Source organism: Sus scrofa, chromosome 1 (assembly GCF_000003025.6).
Source record: "Sus scrofa isolate TJ Tabasco breed Duroc chromosome 1, Sscrofa11.1, whole genome shotgun sequence".
Taxonomy (NCBI): Eukaryota; Metazoa; Chordata; class Mammalia; order Artiodactyla; family Suidae; genus Sus; species Sus scrofa.
Window position 1 is genome coordinate 264,638,723 of NC_010443.5, and position 20,857 is coordinate 264,659,579.

At 39.4% G+C, this 20,857-nt stretch overlaps 1 protein-coding gene across 21 annotated transcripts in view; it reads right to left on the reverse strand.

Moving 5' to 3' along the window:
- Positions 1-20,857, reverse strand: part of DENND1A (DENN domain containing 1A) — a 522,363-nt gene that overhangs the window by 337,734 nt on the left and 163,772 nt on the right. For 19 of the 21 annotated variants that reach the window (XM_021074670.1, XM_021074685.1, XM_021074692.1 and 16 more), the window contains one exon: positions 5,803-5,922. The exons of the other annotated variants lie outside the window; for them this stretch is intronic. In XM_021074670.1, coding sequence (XP_020930329.1) covers positions 5,803-5,922 — 120 coding nt within the window. The remainder of the gene's footprint in view (positions 1-5,802; positions 5,923-20,857) is intronic. 21 annotated transcript variants of the gene reach the window in all.

The window sequence follows — 20,857 nt, forward strand, 5'->3', positions numbered from 1 at the left end:
TTATTTTAAACTAAAGTAGCAAACACACAATCCAAAAGGGCTCCTGCCACTGCACCTGCCACAGGAAAGAGTCCTTTGATTTTTCTCCTAAACTGTATGTGTTGTTTAAAATACATGGGAGCAGTAAAGATAGAAGTCAAAGTTCTCAAAACCAGATTCTTATTACTTCTAGCTTCTTTTTCTCTGTGAAAACTGAGCTTTCCCATTTATAGTAGAAACGAGTACAATACAGATGAAAAAGGATGCAAGAGTTGTTCCTGCCATTAAGTCAGAAAGTGTTCCAGGAGGAACACGGTTCTCACTTAACACAATCAATGTTTAAACATAAGCCCATATGCCAACTTATGTGGAAAGAAGGACAATAGCTCCCCAAAAAGGACCAAGGAACATATTTCATTAAGTTATAATTAAAAAAAAAAAAAAACCCTAAAGTTGAGGCTTGAAAAGTCCAATCTAAATCAGGTACTACTCCCAAACTGATGACATCCCTTCTAACAATAACCAGAAAACCCCAAGTATGTGTGTACACAGCAGTTTCACATACAAAAGCCACTTTAGCCTTGCTGTACAAACCGGTATTTCTAACGCCTGCCCCTGACCATCACATGGCACTCCATTCTCTATGGGATAAATCCAAAATCTTGAGCATGTCCCATAAGGGCTTTCACAATCTGCCCCAAGACTTTGATGGCATCATCTGTTGCTACCACCCTTGCATCACAATTCTCATCATTCTTTCATCTAGCTATACCTTTCATTTCTCTGGGCCCTTGTGCACCAGTTTCCACTGGCCAGAGAGCTTTTTTCCCATTCTTCTCCAGGCAAGCCCCCACTGATCCTCTCAGACCCAGTTTAACTGGAACCCATCAGCAACACTTTCCCTGATTCTCCAAGTCAGACATGGGCACCACCTAATCTGTGATCCTGAAGAACCTTATACATACATACTTTTTTAAAACAGCACTTATCACATTATATTTTAATTACTTGTTTACATAGTCCCTTACCAAAGATTAAGTGGCTCCTAAGACAGTAAGAGTAGCAGAAGTTAAATGGGAGGTGGGTATCAAAATCAAGAGGTCTGGAAATAATGCACCCAGAAGCATATTCAGTTTTATATTTGTTTCAGTTTGTAAGACCAAGTTCAGAAAACTCAGTTCACCAAAATCTTGCATGAACATGACATCTGAAAAGGTTCTCATGTGAGAGCTGGGGCTAGATCTTTGAGTCTCTTTTAAAGGATCTTGAGGTACATAAAGGCCAAAGACCACAAGTTATGCATTGCTCATTCCTGGTATATACAAGACACTATGATACTTACTAATTAAATAAAAAGTTTAATTGTTAAACTAAAAAAAAAGTTTAGATCCCATCTTCATGAAACAAGTTATTTCTTCCCAAAACGTATAATAGGTTCTGAACAGTTTTATTTGGGTATAAAGATAGTTACTCAAGCTTTCTCAAGGGCTGAAATAAGATCCCTATATATAAAAGAGAAAAAATTATGGAACACAAATATTTTTAAAGTTCCTTTATAAAGAGTAAATAAATTTAATATTATATGGCTCATCTTCCAAATCTACTCCTTCCCCTACCCCAAACAATACAGTTATGGCTTTGAACTCTTATGTTTTGTTCATCCAAAACCAGAAGTTATCTATAAATAGCATATTTCATTACAGTTTTAGCCTGGCATGTGTTATTTGGGCATATAGGAACCATGAAGAAATGATCTAGGTCACTCTGCTTTATGCTATTTGAAATATTTCAGAGGTAAATTCTTATTATATTTTAGACTCAGATAGTACTATGTGAAAATGCTAAAAATATTTTCTCACATTCCTGGGTTTATAATGGAAAACAACTAACTTACCCTTAACTCTTGTTCTCCTAGCTGTTGCTTTTAATCTATTATTAACTACTATCTAGGAACCAGTTAAATAATACAATGGTGAGTCTCAAGGTATAGTAAAAAATGCTTTAATAGAAAGAACTAGTCAACTGTGGGAGGGAATAATGCCTTTGACTTTATATACTATGGTACTTTCTATTTTTAGGGCTGCAGATGCAGCATATGGAAGTTCCCAGGCTAGGGGTCAAATGGGAGCTATAGCCACCAGCCCATGCCACAACCACAGCAACACCAGATCCAAGCTGCATCTGCAACCTATACCACAGCTTGCAGCAACACCAGATCTTTAACCCACTGAGCAAGGCCAGGGATTGAACCTACATCCTCATAAATACTAGTTGGGCTCGTTTCTGCTGAACCACAACAGGAACTCCTGCGATGGTACTTTTGTTAACAAGACTTACACTTTAGTACAACTATATCTCTGTCAGGGTTAGCTGGTGACAAGAGTTCAAATGAATTTTGCAAAAATGTTTAAAAATAAACTCAGGGATTCATTCCTTCATAAAACAAGTATTACTAAGTATCTACTATATGCAGACATTCTTCAATACACTTTGGGTGTATCTGTGAACAAAACAGGTAAGAAGTCCCAGCTTTTATGGAGTTTACATTCTAGTGGGAAGGAACAGACAGTGCCCCCAAGAACAAACCTAGTATGTTATACTGAATAAAGGATGTCTAAGAATAGTTCATCGTGAAGTTAAGTTTAAATCTTGTAATACTGATGACCTAGTCCTTCATGGACATGCCTGTCCACTGTGACACTGAATCTCCTCTGCGAGACTCAAAGGTACACCTCCTATGACTAAAATGAACTGGTTGGTAGTGTGAACAATGCTTCTGCCAACAGCTGTACTTCATATTTTTTCTTTGAACTAGTGTCTACTGAGGACTTTCCTCTCACTCAGAGCCCTCAGTGTCCTAATCTTCCAACTGAATTTAACAGATCTCCCTGTCTCTGAAAACCATGCACATAATATTTTGGTCAAGCACTACACTAAGAGCTGGGGATGCAAAGTTGCTTAAGACATACACTTTTCCCTAAAGAGTTAACTGTCCAGTAGGAGAAAGGCAAAGGAAGATCAAGTTTTATGACTGTGTAAATGAAGTATGCAAAGCATGCTGGGTGCATCCAGAGGATGGGATGATTTCCTCTGCCTGGAGAAGGCTACTCTGAGAAGCACACAAGCCGAGTTTGAGAGAATGGGTAAATGCGTGAAGGCAGAGAGGTCTAGTGGTTCATAAGGGTCAGAAAGCATATGAGCTTGGGACAATAGTCAGAGAGGAAGTGATCGTGAGATGCTAAATCCTACAATAGTGGAGCCTATGTGCACACAGATGCCATCACTGGGAATTACTATTCTCATAAGAAGAAATGGAAAGCAAAAGTAAAGTTGACTACAGAGCAGACCTGAGTCAGAGTACTGGGCACAATGAGAACAGTGGCTGGATCTCAAGGCACAGGTTAACTAAAGGGACAGCATCTGAGGAAAGCAAGGAGACCAAATAGCAAAAGAGGATGATGCTAATAATGTAACCCAGACCCAAAACCCACCCATGGTCTCTTGGCAGTCCTTTCCACCCTCCGCTGGACACGTCACTAACCAGTAATCCAGGGTTAACAGCAAGCCTTTCCTCCCGCCTACTAGTTTTAACCCAGCATTATTCCCAAACCAAGCACAGGGAAATGCACATCCTAGAATTCATAGAAGACCTTTTCTTTTTTTCCTTTTTTTTTTTTTTTTTTTTGTCTTTTTAGGTCCACACCCATGGTATATGGAGGTTCCCAGGCTAAGGGTCTAACTGGAGCTGTTGCCGCCAGCCTACACCACAGCCACAGCAATGCCAGATCTGAGCCATGTCTGCAACCTACACCACAGCTCACAGCAACACCAGATCCTTAACCCGCTGAGCAAGGCCAGGGATCGAATCCGCAACCTCATGGTTCCACGGAAGCGTTTCTGCTGTGCCACAGGAACTCGTGAAGACCTTTTCATTTTTAACCACAGTCACTATCCTCTGGCACTAGAATATCAATAGCAAGAAGAATATCCCTATACCATGGCATTGTTCCATGTATTACAGAGCATACTATAGCATGATCATCCATCTCCCCAGGGACTAGCTAATAGTAGGCACTCAGTTAAGGGCTGACAAATGAATGAATTAACCCATCAAATTTTTTTCCATAGTTCCAAGCTAGTATAATAGATTAAAAAACATGCCTATTGCTGTTATTTTTCACTCTAAATGATGCAGCAAGAGGCCATTCAACTAGCTTCTTGCAAATATGAAGTGGATGGGCCTACATATGGACATACAAAGTCAAACATCAGAATCCAATGAGAACAGTTTTTAAATAAACAGGTTTCCACTCTCTGAAATTTGCTGAGTGAATGAGATAGTGCCAGTTCATGGGTCCCTCTCCCCTCAACACACACATCCAAGCTTTGAAAGAAACATCATAGCCTTTGGGGGAAAAGCCCTCCTGCAAAACTCCAAGAACCTGGTTTAAATTCTCAGCGCCTCTAAATGACTATATAAATACGCAGTGTCCTAGCGGACATTTGATAGCTGAAATAATAGACAAAAATAGAAAATTTTCTTTAAAAAAACATCGTAAAAACTAAAAGTAAATAAAAATTTACACCAGAATCTAACACTTTGGCCAAGCAGTCCTTGGGCCTGGGCTACTGAGATGTGCTTGAGAAACAGCAGCCTCACAAAGCAGCCAGGTTTGGACCTTCTCCCACGGTCCTTCCAGCAGTTGTCCTCTAGTATCCTAATCAGAAACGCTACGCTTGATGAAGAAGAAAGTTGACCTCACTGATTTAAAAACAATGATTAAAAATAAGACGTATGACTGACAGTTACAGAGTGAAGGCACTTTGAAAGTCAGTCCTCAACCACCTCTATGATGTGAGGATGTGTGTTTGGGGGGGCAGGGAGGTCTTTTCTAAGTGAAGAGAAGAAGAAAGTACAGACACTAGTACACCAGAGAACTACCCTTTCTGGAATTCACAGAGGGTCTGGCCTGCCATCTCCAGGCCTAAGCCTAAGACTGGGGACCCGGGTTTTGTCAGGGCCGCCTCCCTGCTGTCCTGCCCTGAGCTGTTGCACATGAGCAGAGAGAGACAGGAGGCAGGCCCCTCTGACACCTACTTAACAAGGCAGATGGGGAGGGGAGTGCGTGGGATGCCTTTACTTCCCCCGCAGGAGGCGCCCAGCAGGAGCCCACAGAGCCAGCAGCTCCAAAATCAGATTTCCACACATCCTCCCACCCCAGAACACGCCTTACCCCTCTGGCAGGAGGAAACAGAGCATTAAGCAAGTGTGGTTCTGGTGTATGAACGGGGTTTTAGAAGACCTAAAGAAGACTTCTTACAGAATTCTGCACTTTTTTCAAACCTCTACAGAGGTAGCCAAGTTGGGAAGCAGTTACACATTGACCCAAAGGGGGCAGGGGTGTTACTTTGAGAAGGACATAATCAGTGTCTGCAAGACGTCCTGAGCTACAGACACATACTTTATTAATAATCTTACATACACAAAATGTCCAAGGGAAAGCCTAACAGGCTAATTTCTGACAGTTCCAGATAACAGTGGGAGGAACTGAAGGCACGCTGACTGTCCAGCTTCCACACACTCCACAGAAGCAGTGATCCTTTTTCCCACCCAAGGGATGTGATACAAATAAATAAATACAATTATCTGCAGAACTTAAAGTGCAAGGACAACATTAGGAAGTCCTTCTCCCCAAGTGCAGTGACTTGTGGGAAAGAGATAGGAAAATAAAAGGACAGCTGGAAAATTTAATTACCAGAAGAATAACGCAAAAGCTGACATTGTTTCACTGAACTAGCCATGGCCAAAGCCGTTCTCCTTACCTTAAGATACAGAAGCAGCTCTTCGCTCCTGAAGATAAGCGACAGAACCCAAATCTCTGTTTGCTGTCAATGTCAGTGAGCACGAACGTGAAGTTCTGGCCAACTTGGCCAACTGTGAGGCTGCCGCAAAGACAGAACAAAGGGGAAAATGAATGTGCAGTAAGTCTCCTGATAAAGTATCTAATCACAACAAGTCGTTGAACCTGTAACATTTCCTTTCTCAGTGGAACTCTTTATAAATGAACTTAAAATTTATACACTTCAAGGGAACAGACTGAAATAGCATTAAGAAAAAAAAAGATAGCAAGCAATGACCACTTCATCACAGATACGAAAACTTCTTCTTACAGAGTTCAGGCAGGTAGCTTTGTTAAGCACTGAAACCAATTCTGAAAGGTGCATTTTATTAACCTTAAAGACAAAGAGTGGCACTGCCCAAGGTGCCAACTGATAAACTGCAACAAGATGGATTTTAAGGCCTATCTGACACCAAAACCCTCTCAGCCAGTGCATTGCTGGCAATGTTGTTCACCTGATCATTCCTCTAGTTCAGAAAACAAGAGACTGCAATAGCAGAATTTAAGTGTCAGCCCCCAAGCTAGACACTTGATATCATACCATTTCATTTGCTCTCACAACCTGGGAATTTTTTTTTCTTTTTTTTTTTCTTTTTAGGGTTGTACCCACAGCATATGGAAGTTCCCAGGCTAGGGCTGAACTGGAGCTGCAGCTGCAGGCCTACATCACACCCACAACCATGTGGGATCTGAGCCACGTCTGTGACACACAACAGCTTTCAGCAATGCCAGATCCCCAAACCACTGAGTGAGGCCAAGGATCAAACCAGCATCCTCATGGATACTACTTGGATTTGTTTCCACTGTGCCACAATGCGAACTCCACAACCCTGGAATTTGGATGATGTTCCCATTTTACAGAAAAGGAAACTAAAGGACTGAATAGGTAAATAATTGAATCAATCACAGAGCTACTAAGGGGAGGAGCTGGAATTCAAAAGCTGGCAAGGTTAAATGTTACTTTCCTAAATTCCTGTATCTTCCATATTTCCAAATTTATGAGGAATACATTTTATGTTTTACAGGACAAAATACCAAATATTTTGACAATGCTTTCTAAGAAATGAAACCAAGGCTTTAAAGAACATTAAAAAAAAAAAAAAGAAAGAAAGAAAGAAAAAAAAAAGAAAAAGAAAAGAGAAGATAATTAAAGAGACTTTCAATGTATTCCAGTACAAAAGGTCAATGGACCCTACCTGGTCATATTTAAGGAAACAATTCCCTGTCATATTTAAGGAAACAATTCCCTATCTTGAAGAGTGGTTAGAGAATACAAGAAAATAATTCAAAAAGAAAAGAAAAGAAAAGTGTTCTAACTCTCCTTTTTTATCTAGGAATGTGAACAAAAACAAGGTAGCAATTTAAAAGCTACGTGGTAATAAAACAAGTGTAAGTAATGCTATCCCTCCACCTTACACAAGCCAGGAGAAGGAACATATTTCTATAAAAGTTATAGAGCTGTCAAGGGGACACCAAACGCTACCTTCTTATGGCTGTTATGTTTTATCTATAAAGCTTGGATACTGTGTTACTATGGTGATTTAATACTATGTTTTAAAGGGGGATTATATGATTAATTTTAACAAGGTTGAGAACTGAAGATGTGTGAGAAACAGGATTCTAGTTCACATAATTAAAGTGATTGGGGAAAAAAGTGGGCCTCACTAGGGGTGGGGAAAAACCTGTATTATTAAAATATTTAAAGCGACAGGTCAGGAAGACTCTAAGTTACAAATAAAGTCAGGCTTTTGTGAAATACTATTATGAGATCATATAAAATACGACGGTTCATTGTTTTAACTCAGGGTTTGATTTCACTTCTAGAATATTTAAGGAGCACCTTGGAAAGAAAGGGTATTGACAGGACTAGATGAAAAGACAACACCCAGGGTCTCTAGGAAAAGGACAGAGAAGGAACACAATTTGGTTTGTGATTTGAGTGTCATTAATTTCCCTATTATCTTCAAATTACCATTAAAAATGCTAAAAAATTCTTTCAGCCATATTGTCATCTCAAAGAAAGATTCATTACTCATTTACTTGGTTCAAATTCCAACTCAATCACTTGCTACTAACTGTGCCTTAATTTAGCAAATTATTTAACCTCTAAGTAGCTCACCTTGCTCAGAAGGTAAGTGACTTGGAAACTTGGAAACTACCACCCAACCCAAAGCTTATTTGGTGAATAAGTGAGATAAGCATTTGATCTAAAGGCTAGTCCATAGTAGGAACAATTAATAAAAGAGATGTCAGCTGTTACCACTGAATGAAAACTAAAATTCATATTAAAATCATTCATTTGCTTTAATCTTCCTGTATGACTCAGCTTTGTAATACTTGTAAGGAGAAAGGAAGACTGCCTTTCTCTCTCCTCTCTGCTGCATCCTTTCTGCAAAGAGGGGGTGGTCCTCTGGGCAACCAAATGAATTGCTCATTCTTGTGTTAAAGTGAAAAAGATTCTTTTCGAGGAGGCACAGCTTAGAAGGGGGCACTTATTACTCTCAGTTGATTCACTTTTTAAATTCCTATTAGGGTGAAGTACAAGTCATTAAGAGCCCCAGACCATTAAACTCTAAAATATTTTTTCCTTGGACAATTTCCAATAAACTTACAGTTGAGCAAGGGCAGTCAAATAGAGGTTAACTCAAAGGGTTCTGAATCCCCAAGGAATTTATCCTTCCCTCTCTACTTGCTAAGGTAGTCTATGATAGCATTCACTATTTCTCCATAAAAACAACTTTGGGGAAAGGCTTCCTTTAAGGCTTCAGTTTTTGCTATTATCCCCAGGATCAGAACCAAACATTTTTTTACGGGAATCAGAGATTTCACAATGAGAAAAGGTGGCAGGAACCTTAATTAGTAAACCTTGTCCAATTCTCTTGTTTCATTGATAGGGAAACAGGGTGGAGGGGAGGGTGGTGGTGGTTTTGGTTTTGGTTACTGTTGTTTTTCAAATTAGGAACAAAATAAAACCAAGCCCAATTTTGCTTCAAAGTCCTTTCCAATTCTGCCACACTGCACCAAACACAGTGAAAACCCTCCCAAGAAGCTGTCAACTCAGTTTAAGGAACTCAGGTATGCGAGAATTCATACAGTTGTTTCAACAAACAGACTAACCATACTCCCCACTAGGCAGGAAAAACCAAATTTCAGAACTTCCAGAATTAAGCCCAAGAAGACCAGGGCCAAAATCACCCTAGCTATGCTTCCCATGCCTAGGTAAATATGGAAAACAAAAGAGAAAAGCAGTGACTATTCCAACCACAGACTTTACATTTCATACTGCCTCTTTAGTGCTTGTCAGTCATTCAAGACCCCCTCCTGCAGCCTTTTTCCTAATCTTCAAATTACATACAGGTTCTCTGTATCAATGGCATGAATTGTATGGATGGACGGTATTGATGCCCATCTTCCCCGGAGAAATGAGATTTTCTCTATCAGCTTCACGTTTAAGTTTAGATACCCATCTTAGAAACTGAGCAACTATATCGGGCACTGTTACAAATGCCGGATATACACCATGCATCCTGATGTGGGGCTACATGTCTAGCTGGAGAGAAGTAATAACCATAAAGCACACAGCTTGCGGATAGTGTTATATGAAATCAAAGAAGGAACAAAGAGAAGGAAAAGCCCTATTGAGATAATGTGGTCAGAGGCAGCTTCTCAAAAATGATGACAATTACTGACAGGAAGGATGAGATGGAGCAGGTGGACTGGGTGTTTCAGGGAGACAAAGAGCTGCACAAAGATTCTTCAGCTGGAAGGAGCTGGGCATGTTCAAGGAACTGAAAGGACACCAGTACAGCTGAGGTATGGGAGAAAGGAGGAAGTGGCTTGAGAAGGGGCTAGGTAAAGCAAGTGCCACATCATGCAGAGAGCCCCACAGTTCATGGTAAAGAGAGAGACTAACTGATGAGTAAAGGGCAACGGAAAGCTACTGAATGATTTTAATCAAGAGGAACAACAATCTGGTCTACAGTTTTAAATTTTTTAACTGACTGTTAGGTGGAGAACAGTTTGAAAGAAAGCAGAAGTAGAAGCAGAGAAAACAGTCAGGAGGCTAGAGCAATAGTCTAGGTGAGTCTGGATAATGGCTTAACTCTTACAGTGAAAGTGGAGATGGGTAGATAGATCCCAGTTAGAGCTAGCAGGTATAAATGCCAGGCTTGCAAATGGCAGGACTGAGAGTAAAAAGGTAGCATGTTACCATTTAATGATAGGAAACGCTAACGCATTTGGGGAGAGACTTCTAGTTGGGATATGTTAAGTCTGGGAAACCTGTAACTAGAAATGTCAGGTACATAGCTGAACAGACTACGTAGGAAATCAGGGGCAAAGTTGCATTGGAGCTATAAATTTGGAAGTCATCAACACAGAGAGAGTATTTAACACCATGGTAAAGGATAAAATCACACAGAGAGCTCAGAGAAATAGAAGATGACCCAAGACCAAGTTACAGAAACACTAATTTAGAGGATGAGATGTTTCTGCAGGGGCACAGTGGCTTAAGAATCCAACGGTAGCTGCACAGGTCGCTGGAAAGGGGCAGGTTTGATCCCCGGCCCAGCCCAGGGAGTTATGGATCCAGCATTGCCAAGGCTGTGGCAGAGGTCACAGCTGTGGCTTGGATTCAATCCCTGGCCCAGTAACTTCGATATGCCATGGGTACAGCTATAAATTAAAAAAAAAAAAAATAGAGGAAGGGTAGTGAAGAGAACATCAAAGGAGGAAAGAATGACTTGTAGGCAGAAAAAGCAGGAAAGAGTGGTCGACTGTATTTACATGCATCAAGAGAAAGAAATGTCTACTGAATCCAGCAACATGGCAGTTTTAGATGAGTTTGAGAAGAAAAGCTCTAGATAAATAACAGAGCAGGACCACCAGAACTTGTTTTTAAGCTGTTGTGAATTATTTCATAGAGGCAGAGGCTTCTGACACAGGAGAAAGAAGGTGAAACAGTAAGGTCTGGGCTTTGGATTAGAATTCCAGATATGCTACTCACTGCAGAGGTAAGCAGAGGCAAATTACTGCACTTCTCTGAGCATCATCTCTACAATGAGAGTAATCTCAACAAAATTTTAGCCAACCGAACTCAGCAAAATATCAAAAAGATCATACACCACGACCAGATGGGATTCATCCCAGGTTCACAAGGATGGTTCAACATGGGCAAATCAATCAACATCATATACCACATTAACAAGAGAAAAGTCAAAAACCACATGATCATCTCAATAGATGCAGAAAAAGCATTTGACAAAATCCAACACCCAATCATGATAAAAACACTTACCAAAGTGGGTATAGAGGGAACATACCTTAACATAACCAAAGCCATTTATGACAAACCCACAGCAAATATAGTACTCAATGGAAAAAAGCTGAAAGCCTTCCCACTAATATCTGGAACAAGACAAGGATGCCCACTCTCAGCACTTTTATTCAACATAGTATTGAAGTCCTAGTCACAGCAATCAGACAAACAAAAGAAATAAAAGGTATCCAAATTGGAAGATGTAAACTGTCACTGTACACAGATGACATGATTATATAGAAAACCCTAAAAACTCAATCCAAAACTACTAGAACTGACCAACAAATTCAGCAAAGTAGCAGAATATAAGATTAACTTCAGAAGTCAGTTACATTTCTGTATACCAACAATGAAATATTAGAAAAGGAATACAAAAATACAATACCTTTTAAAACTGAACCCCCAAAATCAAATACCTGGGAATAAACCTGACCAAGGAGGTGAAAGACTTATATGCTGAGAATTATACAACATTCATCAAGGAAATTAAAGAGGATTCAAAGACATGGAAAGATAGTCCATGCTCCTGGGTTGGAAAAATTAATATTGTAAAAATGGCCATACTACCCAAAGCAATCTACAGATTCCATACAAACCCTATCAAATCACCCACGACATTTTTAACAAAACTAGAACAAACAATCCAAAAATTTATCTGGAACCACAAAAAACCCAGAATTGCCAAAGCAATCCTGAGAAACAAAAACCAAGCAGGAGGCATAACTCTCTCCCAGACGTCAGGCAATATTACAAAGCCACAGTCATCAAAACAGTGTTGGTACTGGTACCAAAACAGACACAGACCAATGGAACAGAATACAGCCCAGAAATAAACCCAGACACACAGTCAATTAATCTTCGACAAAGGAGACAAGAACATAAAATGGGGAAAAGACAATCTTTTCAGCAAGTATTGCTGGGAAAACTGGACAGCTTCATGTAAATCAGTGAAACTGGAACTCACCCTCACACCATGCACAAAAATAAACTCAAAATGGCTTAAAGCCTTAAATTAAGACAAGACACCATCAAACTCCTGGAAGAGAACATAGGCAAAATGTTTTCTGACATAACCTTACAAATGTTTTCTCAGGTCAGTCTCCCAAACAAACAGAAATAAAAGCAAAAATAAACAAATAGGATCTCATCAGACTGACAAGCTTTTGCACGGCAAAGGAAACCAAAAAGAAAACAAAAAGACAACTTACAGAATGGGAGAAAATAGTTTCAAACGGTGCAACTGACAAGGGCTTAATCTCTAAAATATACTAACAACTTATACAACTCAACAGCAAAAAACTCAACAACCCAATTGAAAAATGGCAAAAGACCTGAACAGACATTTCTCCAAAGACATACAGATGGCCAACAAGCACATGAAAAAATGTTCAACATCACTGATTATTAGAGAAATGCAAATCAAAACTACTATGAGGTACCACCTCACACCAGTCAGAATGGCCATCATTAATGAGTCCACAAATAACTAATGCTGGAGCGGGTATGGAGAAAAGGGAACCCTCCTGCACTGTTGGTGGGAATGTAAACTGGTACAACCACTATGGAAAGCAATATGGAGGTACCTTAGAAAACTAAATATAGAACTACTGTATGACCCAGCAATCCCATTCTTGGGCATATATCTGGACAAAACTTTCCTTGAAAAAGATACATGCACCTGTATGTTCACTGCAGCGCTATTCACAATAGCCAAGACATGGAAGCAACCCAAATGTCCATTGACAGATGACTGGATTAAGAACAAAATAATGCCATTTGCAGCAACATGGATGGAACCAGAGACTCCCATACTAAGTGAAGTCAAATAACAGAAGAAAGAAGAAAGACAAATAACATATGATATCACTTATATCTGGAATCTAATATTTGGCACAAATGAACCTTTCCACAGAAAAGAAAATCATGGACATGGAGAACAGACTTGTGGTTGCCAAGGGGGAGAGGGAGGGAGTGGGATGGACTGGGAATTTTGGGTTAATAGAAGCAAACTATTGCCTTTGGAATGGATAAGCAATGAGATCCTGCTGTATAGCACTGGGAACTATATCTAGTCACTTACGATGGAGCATGATAATATGAGAAAAAGGAATGCATACAAAAAATTTAAAAAATAAAATGGGAGTAATACTTACTCTACAAAGTGATTTTCAGGCTGATAAACAATGTATACAGAGTAGAAGTTCCCACTGTGGTGCAGTGGAAACGAACCTGACTAGTATCCACGAGGATGCGGGTTCGATCCGTGGCCTTGCTCAGTGGGTTAAGAATCCAGCATTGCCATGAGCTGTGGTGTAGGTCACAGACACAGCTCGGATCCTGTGTTGCTGTGGCTCTGGTGGAGGCCGGCCTGGGAAGCTCCATATGCTGTGAGTGCAGCTCTAAAAAGACAAAAAAAAAAAAAGTAACTGGCATCTAGGAGGTATACAATGAAAATAATAATTCTTATTGTTATGAAATTATAAATGTTGAGATATGGAACTGAAACATTTTTTCATCCTATTTACTATTGCTTAATAAAAATTCCCTGTTGGGCCATCTACTGTAAGGTATCCATAAGAGCTGCTTCTCCTTTTCTTCAGTGCATATGATACATCAGTTTTATCAAACTACCATATCTCCCAACCTTTAGTTATACAAGCCTCAAAGCTTCTTTCCATAAGTATACCTTTCATCTGCCAAAGACTCAAGTTTTCACACTGAGGTCCAAGTGGCAAAAATGACATTGACCCAAAATGTCTGGGGACCAAAAGTAGGACACACACTGCCAGATATCTGCCTGAGAAACACAATGGATAATTCTACAAACAGGGAAACTCCAGTCCCTCATCATGACAAAGTCAAAATGAATCATAAGTCGAGTATCAAAAGCCATCAAAACTAAATAAAATATTTAAGGAGTTCCTGTTGTGGCTCAGCAGGTTAAGAACCCGACATAGTATCCCTGAGGATTTGGGTTTGATCCCTGGCCTCACTCAGTGGGTTAGGAATCCAGAGTTACCACAAGCTGTGGCATGGGTCACAGATGCAGCTCCTACTCAACCCCTAGCCATATGCTGCAGGTTCAGCCGTTTAAAAAAATTCTATTAAGTATCAAAACTAGGAGGAATAACAGAGATTTACTCCAATTCCCCCTTTTTAACCATGAAGAAACCAAGGTGCTCATGACAGAGGTCACCTACCTCACAGCACAGAGGGAGTCAGTGGCAGAATCAAAACTCTAACCTGGGTCTCCTGGTTGTTGCCCCTAGTGTTTTGTCCACTAAGGCCAAATTACTTCGTGGTTATCAGATGTTGTAGAAAATGACTACGGCCAAACTTAACCCAGAGTTTAAGCTAAACTAAGGAACTAAACCAAGGAGGGAAAACAAGGGATGAAACCGGTCAGTGGATTCAATGTTGAAAAGTACAGTAGGGTGAATATATAGAAGTGGGAGCAAGAGGAGAGGTCTAAAGACAAAAACTAAAACACTAATCATGTGCCTTTTATTTTCTTTTAGTTATCTGAATAAAAATGGGTTCCACTGTCTTCAATTATCTGCCTTTTCTACTTTTTTTTTTTTACAATAACTATATAATGCTTTTGAAATAAATGTTTAAAATTTTCTTGGTTAATTTGTGGTGTGATGGATCTAATGGGAACAGTCTGATACAGACCAAGTACGATGGACAAACATGGGTCCCAAAAGCAGCTGTGCCACCTATGGTAGTGGAACCTTGGGCATGTCACTGAATCTATGTGAGCCTCTGTTTCCTCATATGTGGCACTATCATAATGGCAACCTTGCAAATGTGTAAGCTTTTAGTGCAGGAAAAGAAACATCACAATGCATGGCACATAACAAATACATAATAAAATGGTAAATAGCCTTTCAACCATATTTGCATCTGTGGGGTTACATTCTAAATCATTAAATTACGCCTCTGCCCTTGAAAAGATTGTGTCATTTCACTTCATGCTCATGTCACTTGCGTGTACAAGTATAGTTTATAGGACAACTGAACAGTAGCTGGTTTTCCAGGTTCTGAAAGAAGATAAGCACAAACATGCAGAAGAACAGCTTTTCCATCATCCAGTAAATGTCTTGAGTGCTTTGACTAACTGAAGCAGGTTGCCAGTTAGCAAGAGCAAGTTAAGTAGCACCACAATGTGAAATGGTATTCAAATCTTTTGTTGTTGTTGTTGTGGTGGTGGTGGTTGTTTCAAAAGACTGCTTTCATCAATAATAATAAAAATGTTTTGAGAGTGATACAGGGATCTCAGCACTGTCATTTCAATGCTTCTCTAGACCAAGAGCTTCAAGTATAATGTAGGGTAGAAATAACTCAGGCTTAGGAACAAGGTTAACTGTTTTTTTTTTTTTTTTTCCTCTCCCAGCCTTGTAATTACATAGTGACATAAGAATGTCATTTCATCTCTATGGATCTTACTTTCCCTTTAGTAAAATGGGATGCTTAAACCAGATGAATTTCAGCTTTAAAATCCTGTGGTCTTATTCCCAAACATTTTCAAGGCCTCCTGTAGCCAAAGCCCAAGCTATCCTGCACATGTTACCCTCTCCACAGGAAGCTCCATCTGCTCTGGTCCAACAATCTCTAGGCTCATTCCCAGTTTCTCCTCTGCTTTGCTCCTTAGTGCACATGAGGTATTGGGCTCTCCCTTCTACTTAACATTCTTGCAGACTCAACACAAGCCTCACCCCACTATATGATGTTTTCTCTGACCATCTCAGTCTTTCCCAACCACACTATCCTTCTGGATAGATACTGTTTTCTGTGCTTTTACAATACTGACCGGATTAGACCGAGAAACACATAGAGCTCAGAGCTCCAAGTCTGATACCATTTCCATAACACCCAACATGATTCTATACACTCTGAAGTTTCCCTTGCTTTTCTGTAAAAGAGATACCACCACCTCTTATCTATGAGAGTTGCTGGGAAGAATAAAGATATTATTGTAAAAATGCCCAGCACATTGATTAAAATCATTTAAGAACTCAAATCCCAATTTCCTTCTTTTCTTCTATTTGGTGACTGGTTTCCCCACAAAGTCTCTACTGAAAAATGGTCTCGTTTAGGGGAGCTCCCGTGGTGGCGCAGTGGTTAACGAATCCGACTAGGAACCATGAGGTTGCGGGTTCGATCCCTGCCCTTGCTCAGCGGGTTAAAGATCCGGCGTTGCCGTGAGCTGTGGTGTAGGTCGCAGACACGGCTCGGATCCCGCGTTGCTGTGGCTCTGGCGTAGGCCGGTGGCTACAGCTCCGATTAGACCCCTAGCCTGGGAACCTCCATATGCCGCGAGAGCGGCCCAAGAAATGGCAAAAAGACAAAAAAAAAAAAAAAAAAAAAAAAAAAAAAAAAAAAAAAAAAAAAGCCATCAAAACTAAATAAAATATTTAAGGAGTTCCTGTTGTGGCTCAGCAGGTTAAGAACCCGACATAGTATCCCTGAGGATTTGGGTTTGATCCCTGGCCTCACTCAGTGGGTTAGGAATCCAGAGTTACCACAAGCTGTGGCATGGGTCACAGATGCAGCTCCTACTCAACCCCTAGCCATATGCTGCAGGTTCAGCCGTTTAAAAAAATTCTATTAAGTATCAAAACTAGGAGGAATAACAGAGATTTACTCCAATTCCCCCTTTTTAACCATGAAGAAACCAAGGTGCTCATGACAGAGGTCACCTACCTCACAGCACAGAGGGAGTCAGTGGCAGAATCAAAACTCTAACCTGGGTCTCCTGGTTGTTGCCCCTAGTGTTTTGTCCACTAAGGCCAAATTACTTCGTGGTTATCAGATGTTGTAGAAAATGACTACGGCCAAACTTAACCCAGAGTTTAAGCTAAACTAAGGAACTAAACCAAGGAGGGAAAACAAGGGATGAAACCGGTCAGTGGATTCAATGTTGAAAAGTACAGTAGGGTGAATATATAGAAGTGGGAGCAAGAGGAGAGGTCTAAAGACAAAAACTAAAACACTAATCATGTGCCTTTTATTTTCTTTTAGTTATCTGAATAAAAATGGGTTCCACTGTCTTCAATTATCTGCCTTTTCTACTTTTTTTTTTTACAATAACTATATAATGCTTTTGAAATAAATGTTTAAAATTTTCTTGGTTAATTTGTGGTGTGATGGATCTAATGGGAACAGTCTGATACAGACCAAGTACGATGGACAAACATGGGTCCCAAAAGCAGCTGTGCCACCTATGGTAGTGGAACCTTGGGCATGTCACTGAATCTATGTGAGCCTCTGTTTCCTCATATGTGGCACTATCATAATGGCAACCTTGCAAATGTGTAAGCTTTTAGTGCAGGAAAAGAAACATCACAATGCATGGCACATAACAAATACATAATAAAATGGTAAATAGCCTTTCAACCATATTTGCATCTGTGGGGTTACATTCTAAATCATTAAATTACGCCTCTGCCCTTGAAAAGATTGTGTCATTTCACTTCATGCTCATGTCACTTGCGTGTACAAGTATAGTTTATAGGACAACTGAACAGTAGCTGGTTTTCCAGGTTCTGAAAGAAGATAAGCACAAACATGCAGAAGAACAGCTTTTCCATCATCCAGTAAATGTCTTGAGTGCTTTGACTAACTGAAGCAGGTTGCCAGTTAGCAAGAGCAAGTTAAGTAGCACCACAATGTGAAATGGTATTCAAATCTTTTGTTGTTGTTGTTGTGGTGGTGGTGGTTGTTTCAAAAGACTGCTTTCATCAATAATAATAAAAATGTTTTGAGAGTGATACAGGGATCTCAGCACTGTCATTTCAATGCTTCTCTAGACCAAGAGCTTCAAGTATAATGTAGGGTAGAAATAACTCAGGCTTAGGAACAAGGTTAACTGTTTTTTTTTTTTTTTTCCTCTCCCAGCCTTGTAATTACATAGTGACATAAGAATGTCATTTCATCTCTATGGATCTTACTTTCCCTTTAGTAAAATGGGATGCTTAAACCAGATGAATTTCAGCTTTAAAATCCTGTGGTCTTATTCCCAAACATTTTCAAGGCCTCCTGTAGCCAAAGCCCAAGCTATCCTGCACATGTTACCCTCTCCACAGGAAGCTCCATCTGCTCTGGTCCAACAATCTCTAGGCTCATTCCCAGTTTCTCCTCTGCTTTGCTCCTTAGTGCACATGAGGTATTGGGCTCTCCCTTCTACTTAACATTCTTGCAGACTCAACACAAGCCTCACCCCACTATATGATGTTTTCTCTGACCATCTCAGTCTTTCCCAACCACACTATCCTTCTGGATAGATACTGTTTTCTGTGCTTTTACAATACTGACCGGATTAGACCGAGAAACACATAGAGCTCAGAGCTCCAAGTCTGATACCATTTCCATAACACCCAACATGATTCTATACACTCTGAAGTTTCCCTTGCTTTTCTGTAAAAGAGATACCACCACCTCTTATCTATGAGAGTTGCTGGGAAGAATAAAGATATTATTGTAAAAATGCCCAGCACATTGATTAAAATCATTTAAGAACTCAAATCCCAATTTCCTTCTTTTCTTCTATTTGGTGACTGGTTTCCCCACAAAGTCTCTACTGAAAAATGGTCTCGTTTAGGAAATGGACTTTGCCCGCAGCCTAAGAGAACCTGGGGCAAGTCACAATTTCTCTACAGCTTAGATTTCTTCAAACGAAGATAATAGCACTTGTTCTCATCTTTTATGATAGGAGGATAAAATGAGATAATACATGAGAAAGCACTTTCTTTTTAAAAGGTACCAGCATTATTATTTTTCATAAGACCTAGTTTCAGAAAGAAAAATCTTAAAAACAACAGTAGAGACAGCAAGATGTCAATGTTAATGGGTGATCTGATGACAGCTATGAAAATCCAACTCTTGATATAGGCTAGAAACGTCAGAAAGTTGTATTACTGTTCCTTGAGGTAGAAAAGTACAGATACTGAAAAGATGAGGGAGCTTTCCTTTTTTGAACATAATCACCTGGAGCATTACTCATCTCCCATGCCAAAATATTTTCTAAGTCAAACAATATCGTAAGTATATCTGGGGAGCTTTGCAGGCCTTAGAATTTGGGCATATCCATTTCACAGTGCTAACTGCAAGATAAGAAAAAGGATGGTGATATTAAAACTTTTGTATTTTTGGAAATAAACTTAATTATTATTCTCTCTTCTGTATTAAAGTATGCCACAGTTAGAAGTGGGGGATCAATAAAAGCTATCAATGCCTACAGGGTGTGTAATACAATGCAATTTAAGAAAGAACCATTGTACATGGCAAAGAGTAAAACATATCTATAAAAGGATATTTCTATTCCAAATCTTTTTGTGAAAAAAACAGGAGGAATATGATTAGGGGAGGGTAATCTGGAGAGAAGCATTTCGGAAGAAAGATATTTTGCAAACAAAATAAAGACATCAGACATGATTGGTGACAAAACAGACTTTAGGACTATAACTTAGGGACTCTCGTTTTCCTTCCGTTTCAGAATGTAATCACCCAGACAGATAGGTAGAGGTATGCCTGTGGCTTAAGACAGGGAAAATGCATGTGTGCATGCGTGCACATACATATGTGCTTTGGGAGGGATTTAATCTCATTGTACATTTCTTCTAATATTAGTTAACAAAGTCATTTAAGGAATACCTACCCAAAGCATATCACCATTCTAAACAGGGAGTCATGAAAAAATATATTCTTATTTTTCTTTGTTAAACACCTACCCATTTTTAAAACATTTCAGCTTTATTAATTTGTACAAATATGCCCTTGCCATAATTTGTAATACATTTTATAAGCGACTGGAGATTTCATGCATCACTAATTCATACATACAAATGTGAAGTTTGCATTAAATGTCTCTAAACAAAACCCTACTTCCTTGCTATTTTTAGAGGGAATAGGATAAAGAAGAGACAAGAGGACTCTCATTACAAAGACTGACCCTCTTAAAATTAAGACTATTCTGTTTTGAGCATCAACCTGTAACTAGAACAGCCCTGGTACTAGGATTTTAAAGGCCTGAGTCTGGAAATACTACAATGGTTGATTGGCTTAAAAAATAACTAGTTAGACCCAGAGAAAACAGTGATTATAAGTGGCTGGCAACACTCCAAAGCTGCTTTTTTTCAGTACTCTTTTGCTTTTTAGTACTCTTTTAAACACTTCTGGCTACCAATTCTCATCTCACACCATTTTTAAGTTTATGCCAAATAAACCAGAACACTGCCACTACAAAGTGTAGAAAAAATCCAAGTGGTATACTACCTACATGCACTCTAAATCATGAAACTCTTTCAGGCCTGTCTTGTTTGGGTATACTAAAATACAAGCTAGAACCTTCCTTAAGATGAGCATGTTCTGTAGCTTTCTTGGAACATATTATGGCACTTTTATTTATAATGATATTTTCTAAAACCTCTTGTCACTAAAAGTAGAATTTTCAAGATGCAACATTGATACAGGCTCATAGTTCAATTCGCCATGAAGAGAACATCACAGATAGGCAGCTATTGAGTGAACAAATAAATGACTGCAAAAATAATGCTTAAATCGTAATTAAAAATACAATAGACATTTCTTGAAAATTAGATTAGGAAGATTGTTTTGCCATTTTATTAACATTGTTAGTAAATTATAGTTTTAAGTAAAA